The 24,719-nt window shown below is 43.8% G+C and overlaps 1 protein-coding gene across 3 annotated transcripts in view; it reads right to left on the bottom strand.

Annotated features, from left to right (window-relative positions):
• Positions 1-23,804, bottom strand: part of LOC311266900 (A-type potassium channel modulatory protein DPP6-like) — an 87,807-nt gene extending 64,003 nt beyond the window's left edge. Inside the window, exons 1-2 of one of the 3 annotated variants that reach the window (XM_084369555.1) lie at positions 23,519-23,804; positions 23,301-23,376 (exon numbers count right to left, since the gene is read on the bottom strand). In XM_084369555.1, the coding sequence (XP_084225681.1) occupies positions 23,301-23,357 (57 nt within the window). In that variant the 5' untranslated portion in view covers positions 23,358-23,376; positions 23,519-23,804. Of the gene's footprint in view, positions 1-6,152; positions 7,065-14,612; positions 14,705-23,300; positions 23,377-23,518 lie in introns of those variants that run through there. The other 2 variants (XM_084369556.1, XM_084369553.1) reach the window with 2 other exon arrangements.
• Between the last annotated feature and the right edge of the window lie 915 nt (positions 23,805-24,719).

Below are 24,719 nucleotides of genomic sequence, written 5' to 3' on the forward strand. Positions count from 1 at the left end.
TGTTCATATTAGAGCTGAGAAATGGCAACTGAATAAATTCATTACAATCATGATGATATGAAACTTGTTTGGTTTGTGTTACAAACAAACACGTTTACACACATTTCTTCCTTATCAAATAATTTGGATTGGATATTGCACATTGCGATTTCAATAATATTTTGATTCATTGGGCAACATTGCTTCATATAAGGTTCATGGATTCATGAGTAAGCCACTGTTTGGTAGTTGACTGCATCACATTAAAAGGTGATGATATGTCAGTGTTGTGTTCACAGCTTGTTTTCGCTGCCCCGAAGCAGCCAAAAAAATCTGTCAGGGCAGGTTGTAGCTCATATAGTATGAGGTCATGCCAGATTTTTCCATAATCGTGTCACAGTTTTATTTCTGTGTACTTCATCTATTTATGAGGGAATATTAAAGCCAAATTGAGAATATAGTCAGAATATTACAAGAATGAAGTCGTAACTTTAAGAGAAAAAAAGCCTAAGGAACAAGGTCAAAATATAACGAGACATATATTATGAGAATGTTACAGGAACAAAGTCATAACTTTATAGTATGTAAACAAAATCCTCAATCTTTTAGAAAAATATTATACCAGCGATCTATATAACAAGCGAGAGCACCGTCTAATGGCAGCCTCCATAATATCTATATGCAGATAGGTTCCCTTCTGGCCCGAGTGTTTAAAGGAACATGAAAAGCAAAGCCCCTGATTTGAATCCAGCCAGGGACCTCTGTTTCATCTCTCTCCACTCATTTCCTGTCATCTCCCAACTGTTGACTCTGACCACAGCTTTGACCGCGCTCTTTGCACTGAGCTCTGTTGTAAGAAGGAGGTCACCTCAGGACAGACCGTCATTTCAGATTGCAGTGCAGCAGGTAACAAAGCCAGTGGCAGTCTTCAGTCAGCAGTCATCACCTGAAGCACACAGTGAGCCCCGGCTGCAGATAATAAGGGACAGCCCATCACATCCCGCCGCTCTCTCTTTCTTTTATCTGGCTGCTCTCGTTGAGCTCCGTCTGGCTGATTTATCTGAGCTCCGGACCTCAAAGGAAGCACAGAGGAGCTAAACTAAGACTTGGGAACCGGGCCAGACTGTCTTACTCAGATCTGGAGTATCTCTAAGTAGAAGGCACAGTTCAGTGCATATGAGGACAGGCAGGAAGTGTGCGTGTGTGTGTGTGTGTGTGCGTGTGTGTGTGAGCCCTGGGCAGTGGTACCCAACGGGAATTAGATCACAGTCAAGATGATTTATGATTCACTCCTTTTGAACTCCAATTTCCTGCGATCCAAAACAGGATAACACAATTACGGAGACAGGGAATTCACCTTTGATAAAGCACAATTTTACCAACATGAAACTTAAGCAAATTAATTTAAAGATAACGGCCACGCAGGTGTAATGGCGCCTTACAGGATGAAGGATACCCAGCCAAGAATACACCCTGAGACACAATGGCTACGCTATAAAAACACTCCAGTAATCTCTACAGAGGAATCAGGCTGCTCATAGCTCTTTGTGCTCATCCCAGCAGATGCAGCCTGAGTAACCTTGATGTTTCCAAACCACCATCTTTGCCACCAGCCTCCTCAGGGAACATTATTGCACTTTCCCTCTATGTTGGAGGCTAAGTAAATTTCACGTAGAGGCAGCCCATTAAGAGTAATATAAAAACACACTTCCAGTGTACTTTTAATCAAAAATCTATAGCCTAGGCAGAGGTAAAAAGAAATGACTAATGCATTATAGAGCAGCATGCCAGTCTCAGATTAAGGTAGCCCGGTGGGAAATGAGCTTTTCACTAATGACTAGTGCTCAGAGTTAAACATGAATTCACAGCCGCTGTTAGAAAATCACTGTCAGCAGGCAGCGGGGTTCATGTGTTGTGAGTAAAAATATTATGTGCGCTTATAAAATAACATTTCCGTGATGATTAACAGTACAAAAATAAGTATGTATAAAAAAAATTAAAAATCTGTGTAATTATGACACACACCCAGTGGCTTAAATCAGTGATTAACGCTCAGTTGGTGTTAAAATCTCTGAGATCTCGCCGTAGGCAAGAACGTCTAATATGCCTTAATTATAATCAGTGAAATGATAAACTCATTCGGGAAACCAACGGGTAATGAATCTAAAAAGCTCCTTTTTCACCTAAAAAAAGCTGCTCTGAAAGCGAGGAGTCAAACTATTTTTACAGGTACTTTAAGGATGATTTGTTCATTGAATTACCTCTTTCAAGTATGTGATTGTAAGAGCTAATCATTTCTTTTAATTTCAGTCTCGTATCCGAAACATACTACATGAGGTCGTTAACTGGTTATGAAACAGTCTCAGTAGAGAGACAGACAGGAAGACAGACAGGAAGTTAGCCAAAAGGAAAACATCGCTTACAGCAGATAATATAAGTTATTAGTGATGTGCTGAGGATGAACTCAGGGGTCTCACAGTCTGAGGAGAGAAGCTGCTCTTTAGTCTGGTGGTACGGCACTAAAACCAACCTTCCTTACTGTGTCACCATCGTCGTTTTACAGCTATCGATCCAATTACCACATACGTGACCTCATCGCCATGCATCCCGGAAACAGCTGTGTTTAAAAAAAATGAAAACTAGTATTAAAAATAAGTGGCTGCTGTCTTTCACCCGCTTCCAAAGCAAATTCACTCACTAGCCACATCAAAACCTTGAGTAACAAAGGTGGTGCTCATACCGCTTTTAAAATCAGCACAATCACACAATCAAGTTCTTTGTAGCTGCCAAATTCTCGTCAACTTTTACAGAAAGAGCAACTGAAAGCATCCTGACTGGAAACATCACAAACTGGCACGAGTCGTGCACGGCCCAGGACAGGAAGGCTCTACCGCGGATGATACAAAAACGCCCAGAACATCTACAGAGCACCAGCAACACCGGTGAAGTGAGATGTCTAAACAAAGCCTAAAGGATACTAAAAGCTGACACCCACTCCAGCCACAGTCTGTTCACCCTGCTGCCATCTGGAAAAAGATACAGAAGTATCCGCTGCTGTGCCACCAGATTACCGAGCAGCTTCACTCCCCAGGCCATGAGACTCTGTCAACCTAATTTAGTTGTACTTATTTATTTGATGTATTTTTATGGTTATTGGTTCTACTTATTTTATGCGCACAGATTTTTTTTTGTTTCTGTTATTTTATGATTTCCAGTAAGATTGAAAGTTTTTATTTTTGATGATTCTGGCTGCCCGTTTGGACAAAAGATGAGGTTGAAACAAAAGTAGCCTTAACTTTGTTTTAGTGCCGCCAGAACACAGATCGGATAATTTGGATTCTGAAGTTGTGACAGGCATTAAGGATATCAACTGTATAGAAATAGCCAATCTTCTCGGTAATGGTCTCAGTTGCACATGTAAGTCATACAGAGGGATCAGTGTTAAAGTCCCAAGTCTGAGAAACCCTCAATGAATAACTGTCTCTTGATATACATGTGTAGACTGAAACCATAGTATGTTCACCTGTCACCAGCTGTAATTATCACAGAGAGAAATGTTTCCATTTTCTCTGCTGTGCATAAAGAAAAAACGCAACACAGGCATGAAAGTGTCCCTGGGCTCCAGTCTGAAGGTGAAATGTCAGCATATTTCACCTTTATGTACAACAACAATCAATTAAGAGCACTACTAGGTTTCTATTTGCAGTTAAGGGTAGAGAGGAGGAGAAAGAACGACTGCTGATGTCTCCCCGGGTGACTCAAACTCTGCCACAAAACACTGATGCATGCACACTGAGCACAGCAACAATTAATCAATCCCACAGCGCACACACCTCCCACAAACTATGCAGTGCCTGCATTTTGTGAGAGCTCATAAGAAGCGAGCAAATCAAACTGTTGTTTGCAAAAAGTCCTAATTACTGTAATTCCATTCCTTTTACCAGCTTTGGCAACCGTGCAGGTAAACATCAGGATGATTTAAAGGCTCTGAAGACATCTCCAGATCAATTTTTTTGCCCTTTTCCTTCTGGAAAATAAATGAAAACAACAATAGCGCTTTCAAACTTTTACAGAAGGGCGAGGGGTTGGAAATAGCACTCCTTGAAATGGTCTCCCCCATCTCCTGAGGCTAAAGGCAATTTCATGCTCCAGCACGACTCAGGGGGACATCAGGACCAAAGGTGACCTCAAGGTTAACAGCGCAAACCCAATAAATATATTGGCAACCCGGCAGTACAATAACACATCCTGGTCACACTCCTAAAATGCAATTCTGTGGTTTAATTGCCGGAGAAAATGGTGATTTCTAATTTTCCACCAATGAAGTACCTCATAAAACGAACATCAAGGCTCTCAAATGAAATGAGGGAAACACGGCGAGCGCTGAGTCCACCCCAGGTGTTGTTGTTGACAGCCAGAGCAGTGTCGGCGTTCAGCCTGTTGCCAACCTTATCACTTGCTTCTGGATGTGACAGACATCAATAATTCAGAGGAACATCGCAGTGTTGGCAGCTATTTAAAGATAAAAGGCCAGTCAAGTATACTTGTGTTTGCTCTAGGTTTGAACTGCTGTCATCTTGAGACAAGCAGCTCACTTATTAACAAGCCTCTTCGTCAGGCATTAGTGGAGGTCAAGAGTTTACAGGCAAACCAAAGGCTAAAGCAGCTGTGTCGATTGCTGGTTTCTCCTCTTTGGCTTGAGGAGGGCTAATCAGGGAATATCTGCTTCCAGCCCCAGTCGTTAAGATAAAATGTGGTCGATTATGGCTACGTACCATACTGACATTTCTACAATACGTGTCATATCACGTTCACGTTACATTCTGCCAGCTGACGTTCATATCAGGAGGCAGAGGGGACGGTGGTGGAGTTACAGGCAAGAAGGCTGCCGGGCCAGTGATCGCAGTTCGAGACTGCATTTCGACTTTTGTAAGCGTGACACCACTTGATATTTTAAAGCAGACCTTGAGATTTCCGGTCGCGTTTATGCCGACAAGAAAACAGTTCTTTTTAACGGTAAGTCAGGACGTCTCCAGCCGTGTTTGTGGCGACAAAGCCGGGTGTTTTTAACAAGATTTCGGGACATCTCAAGCTGTGTTTGTGATGAGTAACGCAGGTATTTTAACCCAAACCATGATCTCTTCCTAACCCTAACCGAGTGGTTTTTGCGCATAAACCTAATCAGACTTTCACCACATGACCTTAGATACCTCCGTCATGAAGGCAAAACATTTGGAGATTAAAGCATTTTATGTGATTAATTCTGATGACCTGTTTAACTCGTATTTGCTGTTCTGCGTGCTGCTGCGTGTGTGTTCTCAGCGAGAGAAACAGTTGGAAAGACAAGCTGGACACTGTCAACTCAAAGTGGAACAACGTCCTACAAATATCAGTCAGTATCGGGCCACATGCTGTCTCACATGAGGGAACCGGATTCAATCGTGTGTCACAAAACAAGCAAACGCCACCATCGTCATCAAAGCACAAGTGTTTGAAGCTACAGATCCTCTCGTCGCTGCTCCGTTGCTATCCAAAAAAAGTGCAACTTATCTTTCAAAATACAAGCTGTCGGGAGCTGCCGTTCCCCATGGACGTCTTCCCCTCTTGATTAAATTCAGATGTTCCTGCTCTGGTACATTAACTGCCAAGACGGTGCGCAGCATACAAAACCAAGAATCAAAGCTTTAAGATCATCACAGACTACATCCATGCTCTTGCAACAGTCTATGACCAAAACCTTGTGGAGAGCTTGGCAATCAGCACCAGGGACAGCGCCAGGAGGAGGGACACAGAATCACATCAGACAGGGATGATTTTCACCATCATCATCATCATCATCGTCTGTTAGACACCTGCCTATAATGAGCATCAGCTTCCAGAGACCCTTTTAAGTGCTCATCTAACCGGATGTGAAGAGCTTGACGAGGAAAAAAAATCAGCATAATTCATAGAAACACAAACCCACAAAGATTTCCAGCTGCTCAGAATAAAAAGCAACCTTTTAAAACTTTCTGGGAACCAATCAGAGAGCTTCTATACCTCCAGGGATGTACTCTACAGGCCTGTGAGGACTGTCTGTGTATATGTGTCTGAGAGTGTCAGTGGGAATCATCTAAACTATACATCTGGAGATTTGGCATTTACGCTGGTAAATAAAGTCAAAGTGTTCTTACATCCTCATCCTCCTGAAGGCATTTCTTGCGGTACTGGATGTGCGGTTTGCCGTCGACGAGTTGCTGGGGGGTCTTCGTTGCGTTTTCCTCGTCTGCGACCTGTCCGCCGAGAAGGTGGCTGGCCTCAGGTGGGTGCGGGAAGGAATTGGTCGTATTGATCTTCCCGGTGAATCTCTGATACAGCGAAGCCATAATATAGGTCCAGTCCAGATAAAAAGCAACTTACAGCATGTCACACAAGCCACAGACGGGTGTTTTCGGGGCAGATCTATTGGTTTTATGTGCGCTTCGTGGAGAACCGATGGCAGGCAGCCAGCTTTCACCTCCGGGATGGAGCCAAAAGAAAAAAAAGAAGGAGAAAAAAAAGATAAGGTGCAGATGCTCTGCTAGTAAATAAACATCTACGGTTGGCGGATGACTCACAGGCTTGAACTGATAGACCGATAGAAAGCGGGATCCTTCGCAGCGATGTCCTTTTAGCTTTGTCCAGGCGCGCAGCAGACTGGTGGGCTGAAGGTGTCAATAGTTGCTCTCATCTGTATTCACAACACGTTGTCTCCCCTCTCCAGTTCCCTGATGCCTCCTCGCAGAGAGATAGCAGGCGGATGCGCTGAGTTTCCGATCAGATATTCGATCCCCGCACCACGCTCCGGGAACGATTGTCCGCGAAATAAAAAAAAAAAGCGATACTCTTTCGACACTTTCTACTGTGTGTTTCTTTTCTTTTTTGGCGGACTGTCCTCACGCGTGGAGAGTGGTGAAGGACGCAGCGAGCCCGGCGGTGCTCTCCGCAGACGCGCTCTGCATGAGAAGTGACCAGCAGCTCTGACAGAGCAGCTTTTACTGTCACTGCGCTCCTGCTGGGTGCTTTCTTTTTTACGCACAGACACGCACCAGTCATGCACAACTTCCACCTGTGCTCAGCTTAATTTAAAACCCTCGGATGAGAGAGAGGCACTCATTTATGATTTCAGGAACAGGGCCATGTGTTTTTCTTTTCCTTTTTTTCTTTTTAATTCCCCAAATGGTTGCACGCGGTCCCAGGGCGGAGCTCGAGTGCCTCTCTGTGGCGCACAGAATTAGGGCAGGCCGGCCAAACACCTCCAAAGAGGTCGACTTCAGGTGTGAGACAACAAATAATCTTGCTTTTGTTGAGAAAATCCAGCTCTTGCAAAGTGAGGGAATCTTTTTCATTTCGCATTTTCCTAAAAAAAAAAACAGAAAATGCAGCAAAAACATGCTGAAATGCAAAGAATTTATTTTTGCTGCTACATCAAACTCTCTCCTTCAAGTCTCATAAATACTCCCCTTCATGTCACATCTTATAGTAATAACTCAAACATGAAAGAGTCTCTTCCTCCACATAATTTATGAATTTGCCTCCCTCTATCACATATTTTCAGTCAGTCCACATCCACAAGTGTTGTTCGGCTCATACGCTACACAGCAAGTGATTTCATGCTTGAAACGCTCACAGAGGCCAAGGCAAATGCAGCTCTCTGGTAAATGCAGTATATTGGCTTATATGTGGTTGGAGGGCAGTGGAGGAAAGGCTCTCGAGTGGAAGTGTTAAAATCTCTGCCATCCCTGTCATGAATGCCACCGGCGAACACCCCTCAGCCTCTCACTGTGAGGGCCCGAGCTGTATTTCTGGGAAATAGGTCATCTTCACAGGGGTACGGCTTCAAAAGCAGCACTAAAAGCGTGGCTCCGAACGGCCACACACACACACACACACACACACACACACACACACACACACACTCTGTTGCTGTTTTGCATCTCCCATTAATTCAAATCGAGTTTATTTTGTAGTCGTTTGCAAAGAGTACTCAGGGCTGACTGACTACAACAGCAGAAATGAAAATATTCTACATATTGGACGTTGAACAAAGAGCGAGAGGGTTTCAATTAATTTTTTTTTTCCTCTTTACAAATGGTGAGTCATCTCTTTAGCTCTGAAAGAAACTGCTGGAGGCTCATTGATTCACAGCTTGAATTATGAATGTAACCTCTATAATAGGATATGTATCTGGAATACAGAGTATTGATTTCAAAGGTTTGGACATTCACTCAAAAACAAGGACGTAGGACATTACTGCCTTTGCCTAATTAAAGCTGAGTCCCTATCCCTCCCCTCTCTCTTCAGTTTGAATGAATTTCCCTTTGGATCTGAAAATGATTCACAAATCCATTCAACCACAACTTTGTCTCGTGCTTTTGCATGCCTTTTAATTGCAGCAGAGATTTATGTCGTGGGCTCAGCATCTGGGCTCCTCTTAACACGCTGGCTCGCCTTGGTCCCTGTCATCATTTGTTTCTCTAGTTCATAAATGCCTTTGCTGGCTCTGCTCACCCCGGGGGAAATAGGTCCGAGTCACTTGACATCCATCCCAGCCTCTCTGATAGATGTCTTCCAATCTCCCCTCACCTTGTTGGGGAGCTATTGTGATCCGCCTGGCTGCTTTAACGCTCCCCTCAGGACCGTGCCGGGGAGTCTGGGCTCAGCTTGACTCCCCTATCGCCTCCTCACAGATACAGCAGCTCTCACAAACATCACTGCAGTCATGCTCTGTCTTCTAAGAGGCAAAAAAATTGGAGAGGCATGTAATAACAGCTATAATGATAATGATAGCTGCAGCATACCTAATACCTCTGCAGGTAGCTAATGGCGCTGTTGTAGCCGGTACAAGTTACTTCAGCTGTGATAGGGGACCATGTCATTGTATTTCAAGCTTATAACAGACACATTTGGTCGGTTCTGGCTCTGTGAGGCTCCGCTGTGCAATAAACTCCCCTGGGTGAGTTCACTTCTGATCCCAGTGAGAGTTTTAAACAAAAGTTACCAAAGAAGTTAACTGAAAAGGCACGGATGTAATCTTATTATGAAAGAGCCAGAAGGAAGTCATTTGTTCTCCCTTCATTGCTGAAATGCAATAATCTCAAAATACAAGTGTTCACATGCTCCACAGAGTTCTGAGTACTCCGAGGCAGCCTGCAGGGCAAATACCGCCACGGCATGAAAGATCAATCAGGAACCAAGACGTCTGAGAAACAAAATGGTGACCAAACTGTTCTCCAGCATAGAATAATAAATAATAATAAGTAGTTTATTGAAGCAAATGAAGATTTATAATGTTTCTCCATTTCCTCTTCAACCCAGACTCACATCAAAATGTGTAATAGCTACGCTGGCCCACGGCGCAAAATGAAGTCGTTTCACAATAATTGCTCTAAAATTGCGTCATACTTACATTTTCTATTGTCCTGCATCCATGTCATGTGACGGTCTATGAAACAAAAAAACATGTGGTCGAGGGACGACGTATTTCCGTAGGACAACCCTGAAGCATCGCCCTGGTTCCCTCGACGAAAAGCCGATGGGATTTTTGAATTGGATTTTGGATTATCGCGGGATAAAATCTCAAGTTTATGATACTTACATTTTGTTCAGTAAGATAATCTCCACAGATGAACACCTGTTTTGTGATTTTCACAGGGTAATTTAAATCGCTAGAAGTAAAATGCTAACGTCAGGCTGTAAACAGACGCATGACTTAAACGCCACCACCACTAAGCGTCTCACTACAAAATTACTGTACACGTTTTCCATAAATGGATCAATCTACAAGTCGTAAAGTCAGAGTTAGAATAGTTTGTGACTAAAGTCGGCCTGTAAAGACGGACGAGTGAGTAGATGAGTCTCCCTGTTCGGCGTGACGATGTTTAACGTCCCCGACAACCTCTGTAGTCTCATTTAGCCACTCGTTAGCAACTGCCATCTTTAAGACAGGTAAGCGCTTCATAATTAAACTGTGGGACATTTAATGATGTATTTTATGTCCTAGAGAACAACATGCAAACATCTTAAGCCTGTGTTAACCGCAGACCTTATTTCAGGCATTTAAGCGAAAACCCATTCAAAAAACTCATAGACCCCATGACGAGGGAACCACAAAGTGAGAAATGCATTTTTATTTTCATAAATTCGTTCAGTGAGTGTGTGTTATCTTTAATTTGTTAGTTATTATGAAGATTTAAGCAGGTTTCGCAAGAAAATTGTTGTAATGCGACATTTTCTGCTGTTGCTATGCTGGTTGCTATGGACTGTCTCTGAAACGACGTAGTCTCCACATTTTAATTATCATCTTCGTCGATTCGTCTAAGTTTTTATGTTATTTGTGTTTAGCTTAAATTGGCTTAAAAGTCGGGCGGACTTCCTGGACCCAGTGATGACGTATTTCTTCTTCTTTGGTTTTCCAACAGACTAGTGTATTGCCACCATGATAAGGTTTTCTTTTCATGATATCCTCAACATTTCTCCGCAAAAAAATCCCCCAAATGTCTTTACTGATTCAACAAGAAGATATATTGATGTCATGGCCGCCAGTTTACATTATTTCTGCTTCGATTCTGATAAATAAAGATAGCGGAAGGCTGAAATTTCCCAATATTCTCAACCCTCGTTGCCCTCACCGGTCCTTTTTGACTTTTTCTGTTACAAAACCAAAAAAAGTGTGTTTAAGCCCAATTATATTATTGTCTTGCTCAAAAATATATAAAGTGGGGTGAATAGCTCGAGGCGTAGCTCAGTGTCTCAAAGCAATCCTACCTGTCATTATTCATAATATCATATATAATGTTCAGTGCACATTAATGTCCTTACGTTAGCTGAGATGCCACCGGAGGCTACCTTGTTTCCATCTGCATTCTGCACACAGCGACAAAACGACACACAAATTAATTGGATGGAAGAGCAAACAGATCAATCAATCAATGTCCGCGGGAAGCGCAGTAATATCTAATTTCCTGTGAACATCAGTCAGCTGAGAAAGGAGATTACTGCGCCCCTCTACACGCATGTAACAGAATGGATTTAGTTACAGCCCACCGTAATCACATAATTTTCCACCATTTTCCATTTGGCATTAGCTGGACGCTAATGATTTCCCTTGATGCTGCAGTGAGCCAACCGAGGCAACAAGTTTTTTTAATCATCCTGCTGCTTGTGTCGGATTACATGCCCCGGCTTTGATGTGGACTGAACACATATATTTTATGTCCTCAGCGGAGTCCATTGCTGGGGCATAAATAGTTTACTCTCACATTGATTAGAAATCATCATAGACTCACTTAAACTGAGTTGTGTGCATCAAATTGTCCCAATTATCAGAACCAGACTTCCAGCAGGAAATGCTACACAACATAAATCATCACGATGATCCCTCTAGATCAGAGGACGTGTGAAGGGAGAGGGAAGAGGTGTGAGCTGAAGATACTGCATGAGGTTTAAGGAGCAACTTGGAGTCAGTTATAGTAATTTGGCCCACTGACCAACGCGGTCAATAGCAGCAGCAGCAGCAGCAGCAGCAGCAGCGGAGGCTGTGACACAATTGGTACTTTAAAGCAACATTATGTTAACCTAGCAACAGCAGACTAATTCCCAAATGTGAATTGGTCTAAAACCTCTCAGTTCATTTTCACTTTCAAAGGGCCGTTATTATTAGGCGCAGGCCAAAGAGGCTCTAGACCAGGGATGTATAATGAAACCTGGATACAGGATAGAAGGCGGGGCTCTGTTCAAGCCTATGAAAGCTGCTCTGTGGCGCATGAAGCCATAAATGTAAAAGATGTCCGGGTAAAAAATTACCACCTAGACTAGAGTGTGCACTAGACTTCTGCCAGCTGAGCCAGCTAACTTCCACTATAGCCTCCGCTAACTTAATTCAAAATGTTATTGGATCTAATGGATCAACTTCTGATAGTGAAATGAGGGTTGTGGTGCTCAAAAATGTATCGACCCTTTTACAGTCGATTCTTTTACAATGTAAGCTTATGGTAAAAAAGTCTTTTTGGGTATCTGTGCACCACGTGACTCGGCATGGCTTCAGTCCGGGTGCTCTACCTGGGAACTTACTCATGAGGCAACTAGATAGAGCAACGAAATGTGTGACAACGTGCTAAACTAGCGCGCAGCTAAGAGATTAGATAAAATATAAGCTTGTTAGCTCGCACTAAATCATGCAAGGTAATTATTACTGACATTAATACAAAGAGCAAGAGTTTCAAAATCATTTTGACGGTACTGACTGGACCATGATAGGAAGAGTGGTGCCTCAGTCTGCACCCTGAATGCCTATTTTTAGCCATGTTATTAGGTTGAGCAGGTGTTATGTCCTGCAAGAAGGCAGTTTTACAGAACTTTACGTCACAACTGGATCCTATTTTATGCTGAAAATGTTTTCTAGTTTTCCTCCAGCTGCTCTGCACCCAAAGTAGCTGCTAGCTGTAAGTAATTACTGTTAGCTCAGTTAGCCAAGCAGCTAGCTGAGTCTGCCCAAACTGGGAATGTTTTTTTGTTTACACCGCTAGCACAGTAGCTTTGGACCGCCAGGAGCAGGAGGTTTTCAGGCCCAGAGCGGGGAACGCTGGTAGGAAGATGTGCCGCTACCAGAACCATGCTCAGTGGCCTCTATGGACATGGTGACAGAGGTAAAAACACTGAAAGACTCCAGAACTTCCCTGAAAATCACTGTTTTCAAGTTTTCTTGAGTATCAAAGTTATCCAGAGATAGAAGGATAGATGGGTGGACCAACAGACCGACAGATAAACAGATGGAGAGAGAGATAATCTCCATATTCCTCTTTCAAATTAAAGTGAACCAATGTCAGGTTGAAACAAACGTCAGGGTGTGTGTCTCATGACACCTCTCCCATCAGGATCACAGTGTTATATTAAACATGTCTAGATATAACACTCATTGCTCCCAGGGTAGAAACATCTTCCTCTGTCAGTGTTTATCAAAATGCAATTATGCCTCACTGAAGGCCAAAGTCAATAAGACCGTGCAGAGGAATAGGTTCCTTATCACTGAATTACACCTTAACACTACATTACAGCGCGTGGCTCATTTTGGGCCATGTAACGATGGCAAATTCAATTACCTGCGATGCATGTCGTGACACTTAATTACAATTGTGGCCGCTTTACACAAAAGCAGAAGGCCTCCACAAATCACTGAGTCAGACGTTGACTTCAGTTCAGGTCATATTTACCTGATAATATGCTAATAAAACCGCCGTAAACACATACGGAGACCCACGCAGATTACACGTCATGCATCGTTTTTATGAAAATCGCACCATAAATTCACATCATGTTAAATATTCTCGTGAGTGCTCGTTTCTAACTCGCTCTAAAGTCATTTCAAACCGAGCCGTGTGCAAAATTCAACTTTGTTAACTGCTTTTCTGAACATGTTGCCTGTCAGAACTGGCACATTATTATCCTCCACAGATAATAAGTGCTGAATCTTCCAGCACATTACAGATGAGGGGGAAGCTATGCAGTGAGCCCAAATTGAAATGGTAGCAGATAAGTCAGTGAGGAAATGGAGTTTAATGCCGGCTGATGTGGTCGAATAGAGCGTGGCCACGTTTGAGGGGAGCAGCAGAGTACTGTAACAGTTGTGGCAGCAGCAGATGATGAGGAGGAGAAGCAGGAAGGAAGAGGGGAGGACGGGGGAATAGGGAGCGGGGAAACTGAACAAGAGAGCGTGTCACTAGGAATTTATTGTCACAGGTGTGTTTGTGTGGGAATAGATAGCAAGAGTGTGTAGCGAGAAAAAGAAATGAAGGAGCTCATCGCATAAGAAGTGTGAACTGCCCTGATTCTCCCGCTCTTTTTTCATCCCGTTACTGGTTGCATGATTTTTAGGGTGCTACAAAATATAACATAAAATGCATCTCAAGTCCTCTGAGCCATTAAGAAATTTCAGAGTTTTTGTGTTTACTTAGGTGCCATTAATTTGTCTAAAAATGACAAGAAACCTCAGATAAATACCTTCAGATTGTGTCTTTTCTGTCATTTTTCATCACTTAAATAGCTTGAGAACATCAAAAGTTGTCCTAAACTTCTAACTTCTCATCACTTTCCCCTGCAGCCCATTTGCATGCGATTACCAGAGCAGCATTAACGTCAGCATTTATCCAAAAATGAGCAATTAGCTGACCTCAAAGCCATCTGAATGATTTCCAAATGAGCAAAGAGTAAACAAGATGTTTGAATTCAGTACATTCCAGCCAGAATCGTGAAACCAATCATTTAAAAAATCAAAAATATCTCACATACGTACTTCCATCCAACTTTTCCCCCACGGTGGCCACTTCCCACCGAAGTCATTAACTGGCAACACATCACAAAGAATAACAATGAGGCACTCTGCAGCATGTGTAACCAACCGTTCATTAGAGAAGTCGGCGATTTTAAATTGAAATGGGAAACGTTTGTCCATCAAGATCCTCAGCGGGGACGTCGGGACCCGCCGCTCCCTTTCCCCCGCCTGTCCGGTTGCTATCACAAACAGCCAGCAGCCTTTTCTGTCAGGAGCAGGAGACTCACCCATAAACACAGACATTCCCCCACAGCGTGCCGTGCATGCTAAAAGGGCCCCCCCTTACCCTTCTGGAAGCAGTGCTGGTGTCTATCTTCAGCTGGGTGGCTATGAGGACAGACATGCTGAAAAGTGCCACTTGTCTTCCCTCCTCGCTGTGCTCACACCTTTTGTGCTGTGAAGTTGGAGCTGCTGGAGGTGTCTGAGAAGTACCCCCCCCATCCCTTAACCACCACCACTACACCCACTCCTCCTCCTCCTCCTCCTCCTCCTCCTCCTCCTCTCCCTCCCTCCCCTACGGCTAAGAGGAGAGAGGGAGAAGATGACCCGGGGGTCCAGGAGCCCCGACCACGACGCCTCCCTCTCTCTCCTCGCAGGGTGAATCAATCACACAGACGCTGGCATCGCCTCCACATGGGGAGGGAGAGGAAGTGGTGCGGGGTTAGCTCAGGCTCCTCCAAATGCTACTTATCTCTCCCGTCCTTACACCATCCCTCCCTCATTCTCAACTCCCTCAAGAAGACTTTCATCAGCGCTGAGTTCAATAGTGTAAGAAAATAAGACACACATGCTTCTTACACATACTGTATATATATATATAAACAATAAATACAAGTTGTTTCTCAGTACCGATATTGCCTGCGAGGCATTTTCCCCCTCGACTGTGTGTGTGTGTGTTTTTCTAATCGGGGTGTGAGCACATATTACCAAGAAATGGATCAATTTCAGTCGTCTTTGCAGCTGGGTTGTGATTAAGCGCGAGTAATATTTATGCTGCCTGTCTCCCACGTCATAAAAAACAACCCCACCACCACCACACACACACATACACACACACACCCACACACACACACCCATCAAGCCATGCTAACAGGACAGAAGCCTGGCACGAGCCACCCTGCTGCTTTATTTATGTAGCGTTTGTGCCTCGTGTATTGAATCCTGGGGCTGAGACTGAGCAACCAGTTTGTACAAGCAAACCACAGCATGGGAGCCATGAGGAAGCAGAGGATGAAATGGATTTACAAAACTAGAACTAGTCATATTTCTCAATGGATTCTTGTCTAAAGGTACACAGTGTAGTAATGGGGATGAAACTGACTGTTTTTTTCATGGCTGAATAAACTGAATAAACAAACTGACCTCAAAGGACAACACGGTTTCATACTGTTTTACTTTGTTTATATGTGGCGGACCCTGCCGCCTTTCTAGCTTCAAACAGTGTCCTGGGGACCTTAATTTCCTCTGAGAACAGCTTGTTTATTCAGTTAGGGAAGTGAGTGAGTTTGTATTATTACCTCATTAATGTTGTGAATACGAAAAATTTTGAGTTTGAATTTCTTGTCCAAAACTACGTAGTGCCCCTTTAATCTAAGCTGCTCAAGTGAATGTGACAAAAGCCAGAGGCAAGATACACAGAGCCTTGAGAAGACCGACACAGACAGCAAAGCATTCATAACTCATTCACTGAAACGGTTGCAGGGAGGGCTCCAAGAGCAGTGAATCTCAAGGCTACCCACACTCCAGTCCTGGTCAGGTAGCGAGGCTGAATCTAGCATTTCACAATTTCTCTTTGGTTTGAATCAAGATGCTGAAGCTGTCTGAGCAGTGAAGATGTAAACTACGCGGTGCAAAGTCATTAAAGCACCATCACGTTTCAGAACACTGCTTCGGGTTTTACACTTCACAGCTGTATAGGCTGGTTTCTAATTTAACATTCATGGGAAAAAATGTGCACTATCTCAAAATGACCTTGCCAATTATTCATTGGAAATGTGAATAAAGTAAAGTCGAAATGCCTATGTTCTCATTTCACGGACAGCGGTATGTTTTATACCCTGTGGCAAGAGCTGGTTTGAGGTTTCACGGCGCTTCATAAATACTTATATTTAAAGTCAGCTGAATTTCTTTTTGACCGTGACTCATGGACCCGTTTAAAGCAAGAGTCTTCCCCCTGCAGCTGCAGCAGTTTATCACTAATGACTGCCGAGTTTCTTCTGCTCACATTTTTACATGTCGGCGATGAACCTGAGTTGACAGCAGCAGGTGATAAAGAGCTGCACTTCTGTAAAGGTAGGTAGCATAATCACATGACATGAGACATGAGAAGATAAAAACACGAGAACAAAAGAGCAACTAGGGCTGTTTTCATGTTCATTAGGCCAACATATAAAGTCATATTCTACAGGGAGGACAAAGAAGATCCAAAGTTCATATTTGCATGCACACCACAGGAGATTCATCTGAGAGAATAATTGCTCTGGTGACTGTGCCGGGGAATAATAAAGTCCTTTGAGTTAATACAAGACGTGGTGGTTTTAGTCGTAGCCGTTGCTGTTAACAAGCTGATTTTGTGCCATGACATTTTCCCAAGGTCCTTTAAACAAGCCCCTGATTGGTCGTTTCCCGCGTTGGTTTTTTGTCACATTTACAGCCGTGACATACACTCCTATGATTATGAACCTTGCTGGCTCACAGTAAGTCACTGTAATTGCAATTAGTGCTAAAGGTCAGTGCCGTTATTGCTGCGAAGCACGGAGGTGATGTGGTGTTTCATCACGCTGACATAAGAGTAACAGCGCACGTCTTGAATTTCTTTGCTTGTTTACTTTTACTACGCAGCGCCGTTTACACTCATTTACTAATTTTCTTCCGTCTGTCACCTCCTGCTGATTTGGCAGAACGTGGGCCGCCATTAAAGCACTTTAAGAGCTGGTGTCAAAACAACGTCATTAATAAAGTCGGTGATCGATGGCGCGGATGAACCGGAGGAGACGCGTTAGTTTATATCCCAATGACAGTGTGCGTTTTGGTCTTTTTAAATCACGCATATCAGCATGTTCAAGGGAAACGCCTCGAGCGCATATGGCTCTGGAGATCGAGGGAGAAAGCTGGATTTATCACCAGATGCCACAGGCATAATGAAATCATCAGTTTTGGTTTTGGCTTATCTAAGAGTGTCTGCCTAACTGGTGTCTACAGCTGCTGAATTAAACTGATAAATCATAAACTGATCGATAAATAAGGCTGGTAAATACCAAACAGCCATATGTGGATTGGAAGAAGCAAATCATCCACAATGGCATGTTCCTTTTCTTGTGAGCAGCAAGAGATTAAAGGAGACATATGATGCTTATTATCAGGTTCATCGTTTTATTTAGTGTTACTACTCGAACAGGTTTACATGCTTCAATGCTCAAAAACACTCAGTTTTCTCAAACAGTCCAGTGCTGCAGCACTGTATTCCCCCTCTGTCTGAAAAGCTCTGTTTTAGCTCCTGTCTCTTTAAGGCCTCCCCTACAAATACCCAGTCTCCTCCGATTGGTCGGCTCACTCACGCCTGAGCCAGCACCGCTAACAACAACAGAGCAGCTGTGCTAAATCAATTCTTACGTGCCAAACTAGCTGCTATGCATAAATTATGCAAAAGTGTGACATGGTGACTAGTTATGCCACAAAGTTACAGAATTAAAGGCCGGTCTACCGACGAGGCGTTTCAGGAGCAGTGTTTTCTGTGAGAGAGAGGAGCTTCTGTTGGCACAGACTGACCTTTGTAACTTTTAAGGTCTCCTTTAAAGCAACACTACGTAGAAATGATGTGCGATTTGGCGCCCCCCACAGTTTCTGAGTGCAACACCACTGTCATGAATATAAATCCCAGGCTCGTAACAGTTTGTCAGACGTAATGTAGGTGCTAAGTACAAACAAAACTCATTACGTCACAACAATGCTATGCCTGAACACTTATTTGGCAGAGACAGAGACACCATTCACCTTATTACAAGACACTGTCCCATCAACATGATTTATAAACTTGTCATTTCAGGGTAGAAACGTTACATAATGTTTATTTAAGCAAACTTGTTGGGCTAAGGTCCAAACCCAAATGGACATGCAAAGAATTTCTGTGGAGAAATGTGAATAAGTGTTTCTTTCTTTGTGCTCCAGTGCAGCATCACAGCGTAATCTAAACTCGTATCAGAAATGTATGTCCCATGATGCCTCCATGTCCCCAGCCGGGCTACGATCTTGACCTTCAGCCACACCGCAGCACCTATCCCCGGCTAATAGCCTCAAAGGCCCCGAGCATCTTCCACCAGTGCTCCTCCCTGTGGATCCCACGGATTCACCCTGCCGTACTTGGTATTCTTCTCAGGCCAGCACCTCTTTGAGCTCAGGGAAGGGCAGCGGTGCAAAGATATGAATAGAGAACACAACGCTGTTTGTCAGAATTGGAATGAGTCCAGGAATGTGTGCATATCAGGCTTCAGTATGTCTTTATCAGCGAGATGCAAGCGGCTTCACTCCAGACGGAGCTCTATCAGGTCATCTGTTACAGGTGACAGGTACAGATGAAACCTGCACCCCAGGGAGCAATGCAAGAGCGTGATTGTGTCCAGGATGAAGAACTCTGGGTGCTCGAGGGTGGCCAGGAACCCAGACAGCTTTCATAAACATGGCTCTCATCTACAGCAAACCTTCCCCGGAGAGCCAAACCCTCCGCACAGCAGTTAGTGGTGACAAATGACTGCTGCTGAATGGTGTTGTCCCTCGCTACCATGCGTCCCCTGGTTGTTTCTCTGTCTCCAAATTTCATTTCATTGAACAAAGTGCTATTGTTCACCGCGAGATTATCGCTCTCAATACGGTCATTGCCTGGAATAAACAGATGGTATTGAGATGTGCGCATCGTACGCGTACATATGCGCACATCAGGAAAACGAAAGTCATTTTCAAACGGCTAATAGCGGCTGTGGGCAGCAATACAAACATTTTAAGCAGGCAATTCAAAGTGCAATGGTTCAATGCAGAAACACAGAGGCTCACTGGATGAATACAGAATGTTTTTGAAAGGCATTTCATCTGAACATATTCCTGCTGCATACAAATCATTTCAGTGAAAGTTTTGTCTGTACAATCCGACTCCAGGGAACCTTAGCATTCAGCTCAGGGTGCCAGAAAATCTTAGACACTTCCTTCCAAACAGCTCTGATACCGCTTCGCTCCAAACTAACCTGATCACACAGATTAGTGCGCCGATCCTTGTACAGAAAATACTTGAATCCGAACATGCATCGTGACCCCGCGGTCACCTTTATGAAAACTTTGACTGAAGCGAACATTCGAGATAGTAACTGCAACGCGGAGATTTCCGCAGAGAGTGAGACAATACCGTTCGTATCTTGGAAACAGAGCGCTCTGTCAGCCGCGCAGTCTCTCAGCAAATGCAAATGATGGAAGTCTAGACTCAGGAGAAACACACTGGCCTTGAAACCGTCAGGCAACGGGCAACACCAGAGGCAGCCACCACAACAGATGAGACAAGTCACCGTAAGGCAAAATACAAAGTGTATTTTCTGCTCTGTGGTGTAGGAGGTACAAATGATTGCCACTGATTCAATCTGGGCCACGTCTTTCCATCTGATTCTAAATGCACTTTTAATCGGGGATCTGAGATGCACTTTGAATGCCGAGTAAAAATGATGAATGAAAGGTTGCTTATGATTCTCTGTGACTTTACAACAACATCGCCCTGCAACACTACAAGATACAAGAGACAGCAAACATACAGGTCCATGTTACAGCCTAGTTTCTACAGAGGACTCGTGGATGTTGGGATTTGTTTATGCTCTTGGGTGTGATTTCATTATAAAAGCAGTCGCGAACGTAACCTTTGATGGAAAACATCAAAAACTCTTCAGCACAGCAGCAGCAGCATTGGCAGCTTACGATCTGACAACAAACACTCCAAAAAGCTTAATGCGGCGTAACCGTGGACAACAGTCATCAACACCGTAATAATTAAAAATTTAATTATAGGAATTATTGCATGGAGAACATCTGCATTTCAGTCCACAGTGTTAAGTTCTGGCAACCACTAAAAATCTGTTTACAGGTCTTGGGGATTACGAATGCATCTGATTTCCTTTTTCAGCACGACTAGTAGCTGGTTTGCTGACCGTGGTATTACTGTGCTTGATTGGACAGCCAACTCGCCAGACCTGAACCCCATTGGGAATCTATGGGGTGTCGTCAAGAGGAAGATGAGAGACACCAGACCCAACAAAGCAGACGAGCTGAGGGCCGCTATCAAAGCAACCTGAGCTTCCATAGCACCTCAGCATTGCCGCAGGCTGATCGCCTCCATGCCACGCCACACTGATGCAGTAATTTGTGCAAAAGGAGCCCCGGCCAAGTATTGAGTGCATAAATAATATTCCATATCGTCATATTTTGAGATACTGGATTATTGAGTTTTTGATGAGCTATAAGCCGTAATCATCAAAATTAAAACAAAAATATTTCACTTAATGAGTGAAATAATTTACAGAAGAAAATGAGCTTTGCCATGATATCCTAATGTTTTAAGATGCACCTGTAGAGAAGAGCAGCAGGTATCTCTTTCTCTCTTTCCCTAAAGACCTCTCTCTCTTCCCCAGCTGGTGTTGCCTCATTGCAGATGTTTAGATCTGGATCTTCATCCTCTGGGACATCCTCTCTCTTCTTCTCTCTGCCTGTCTGTCTGTCTGTCTGTCTGTCTCTTCTCCAGCTGTCTGTGTGAATTATTAGCTTGAGTTTTGCTCTTGTGTCTTCCAGGTCTCCACGGTGGAGAGGAAGCTACGTGGCTCAGGTCTGTTTGCCGACACAATGTCCTCACAGATCTATTCTTTATACAAGATTACAATCACTCTATTCTGCACATGAGACATCTATTACATGTCTGTCCGTCCAGGGGAAATGGTCGCCTCCCCTTACTCTTCCTGAGGTTTCATCCATTTTTTCGCTGTTAATCAAGGAGCTTTTGAGGAGTTTTTCCTCATCCAAACTGGGGGTCTAAAGACAGTTTGTTCAAAGTAAATTTTCTGTGTAATTTCGATGACTGCTGCATTACATTTATCACATAAAAGAAAAGAGATGAAAAAGGGGAATTAAGAAAATTATAATTATGAAAGAATACATGCATATTCAGCTTCGTAGTGTCAGTAAGTCGGAGCTCTCTCTTTCTCAGGGCAGGATCATAACAACCACATCAGCCTTAATGAGTTTTAGTGAAGACATGTCTGCATTTTCTCCAAATTCGCTCAATCCTCTGAGAAGGGAGGGCAGCTCGGATAGCCAGACTTAATGATTTCTTTTCTATGCAAATTGAACACAGATTATGTGAGAATTTAATAGGCTGTGCCTGCGAGTCGTTTAAGAGTCAAACTTCTGGTCACAGAAAACTTCTGTGTTCAGGATTTTTGGGGGGGCTTTCATTGCAACGAGCTGTAAGTAGAGTCAGCAGAAATCTGGGATGTATAGAGGCATCCTTCTCATCGCAGTGGCGGAAATTTGTGTGAGAGAAACTGACTGGAGGCTTCGAAAGCCCGAGTAATGAGAGAAAAAATCTGTCAAGATGTCGACAAATAGGAAAAGACTGTGGAGGATGCTTGATCAGGCGTCAGTGTGCGTCTTCGTGCCTCCAGCAGAGGGCAAACTAGCTCCAGCATGGGATGATATCAAGAGTCAAGTGTAATATGTGACAAATGAGTGAGCGCCCACAGAGAGCAGCCACCCATCCACATTTTGACAAGACTGAGTTACTGTATATCAAACAAAACATGCAGAAATGTGAAATCTGAATGTGATTAAATGAATCCAGTGAACCGATGGAGCAAAATACTGAGTTTCCAAGTTGTCCTTGGTGCACTAGTGATGAGTGAGACATTTCTCCTTTATTTTAAAACAAAAAAATAAGAAGAAGAAGAATCCATCTCTAAAAACTGAACTGCATGGGGCATAGATCTCATTCAACTCACAGAAACAGATATAAATAGCCTTCAATATAGAGCCTGTGATCTGAAAAACATTTTTGGGATGACATGCCCCCTAGAGGCAGACAGATTTGTCGCAAATTAAATATTTCACAGCTCCTCCTCAGAGTGACACACGGAGGGAGACTGATTCGACATATTTTTGTCCCTTATTAAAAAAGCAATCGATGCGTCTGCCTGCGTAAGTCAAGTTAACTTTGGATCTCTTGCCTGAGCGTTGTTGGGAAATGGCTTTATGGGAGTGCTATTGCGGGGGCATCACTTGGCAGACAATGTTTTCTTTTTCTTCTCTCTTGTACCCCTATGGGTTGATCTGAGGCGTTTCATTTCCTTGTGAGTACGCAGGAAAAGAGAGCACTCCATTCAGCTGAAGTAAGTGGGTAATCTGGCAGATGTACAGAGTGAAAGTTGGTAGAAACATCAAGTCGGAGCTGTGAGGGAATAGAAAATTATACTCAGACTTTTATCAGGACAGCCTAATTGGCTTGACTGCACGAGCTGCAGACGGATACTCAATTTGGGCCATGAAGTTTTTCAAACAAGTTACCAAACGAGTCGAGTGAGGATGGAGAGACCTCCGACAGAGGAAACAGTGGCACTTAGTCTCCGCATTTACGCACTTGAAACGCTGAATATGTAGCTGGAGTGACATTTGTGACAATGGCAGGAAAAAGTTTAAAAACCAAGATTAAAAGACCCTAAAGGCAGCAGCACCCCAGCATCTCAACAACATGCAACACGACTCTGATCGTCTTCTTTTTCACTCCATTGCAAAAGGAAAATAAAACCGTCTCCTTGCGCATCAGCGCCTGCAGAAGTACTCCAACAACGCTGCGCCAAACAGGCGAAGGTGGATTTTTTCTCTCTCTCTCTCTCTATCTACGCGTAATGGTTCCAGGAAAGAAATGCGAGCAACAGAGGAGGCTTCACATATAAATTACCTTGTCTCCTTTGGTGGATGCTTTGCGGTAGTTCCCTGCACCTGCTGATGAGTTCATGGTCCCATGTAGAAAGAGTCTGCAACACAAAGAACAATCAACTTTGATCTCTCTCCGTCTCTCACCGACCACGAGAATATCTGATTTTTTCCCCAGAACACCTCGCTCTGATAATTGCATGCGCCTGAGCTCCCGGTTATTCCAGATGAAACACCACCCACCTGTAGTGGTAATGCCTTCTCAGAGAGTGGTCCGGTGCTAAATCAAAGCGCTATAGGCGCTGGCTGTCTGTATACGGGCTATACAAGTGCGCGCAGCCAGAGGATGAGCAGAAAGTTTCCGGTCAAGACGATTCCCAGTCTGCGGGGGAACTTTCTTTTATAGCTACGTGCAGAAGTGTTGCTCGAAAATGAGCTGATCCGCCAGCCAGAATGTAGAGAAAAGTGAAAAAGGGAGACGCTTTATCAGCAGATTGCATATGCGTCTCCGTTAAGTTGCAGTCTCAATCCACTTAGTTGAATAAGAGACCGTATTGGCTTTCTCATCTGCGCCTTTTGGAGACGTTCACGCCCCATCCAGCGTGTCAGAACATATCGAGGAGGGGTTGTGACAAGTTAAGAGCGCCTTTGTGGCGCAGAATCAGCTCAGACCTGCGTGGCTTCTGCTTATCAGGAGAGGTGTAGACATCTGACTCCGCTTTCACGACTCGATTATGGAGAGTTTGCGCGCAGCCTCTAACCTGCGCTGTGCTGAGGGCATAAAACTTCCGCATCGAGGCGGCAATTAGACGCTTTTAGCGGTGGGTGGTGATCAAAGTAGAGACCGTGTCACCCTCTGGCCCCCTCAGCGGTTAATATTTTTCCATAGGCCTAATGAGGTAGGGATGCAAAAGAGTTCATTACAGAGAGTAAAGTGTGAATTTAGTCAAAACCACAGGGAGCAAAGTAGCGGCGCACTCTGCAAATACTAATGATCCGGGGCTGGGGAGTTTTCTCCAACTTCAGCTGCAGCTAATTAGAGGGAACAAAAGGACAGACTTTCCTTTTGTTAGCAAGAACAACATGATTGATACTTAGCTGAGGATATTTGTGTGAATCCCAGTGAGGGGAAGATTGTTTCATCCACCTCCTTTTCTTCTGCAGACTTGCGTGATGTTGAAATCAGAAATAACAACAAGGAACATGACTGATGACCAGTGAAGACAGCTTCAATACTTCTCTCCGGAGAGTTTTTGAGGAGGTGTGGAGAGAGAAAAAAAGTCTATTCTGTAATCCCCAACTTTCTTTCTTACTCTTGTTTTTTGCCGCATTGCACTGGTGTAGGGTCATAAATAATAGAGCAGCAGAAATGTGGTATGTAATACCCAAAGACACGCAACTGTTAAAGTATGACAATTCCCTATTGGGATAAAGTAACAAGGCA

The sequence above is a fragment of the Pagrus pagrus genome (assembly GCF_965226575.1).
Source record: "Pagrus pagrus genome assembly, chromosome: 12".
Classification (NCBI taxonomy): Eukaryota; Metazoa; Chordata; class Actinopteri; order Spariformes; family Sparidae; genus Pagrus; species Pagrus pagrus.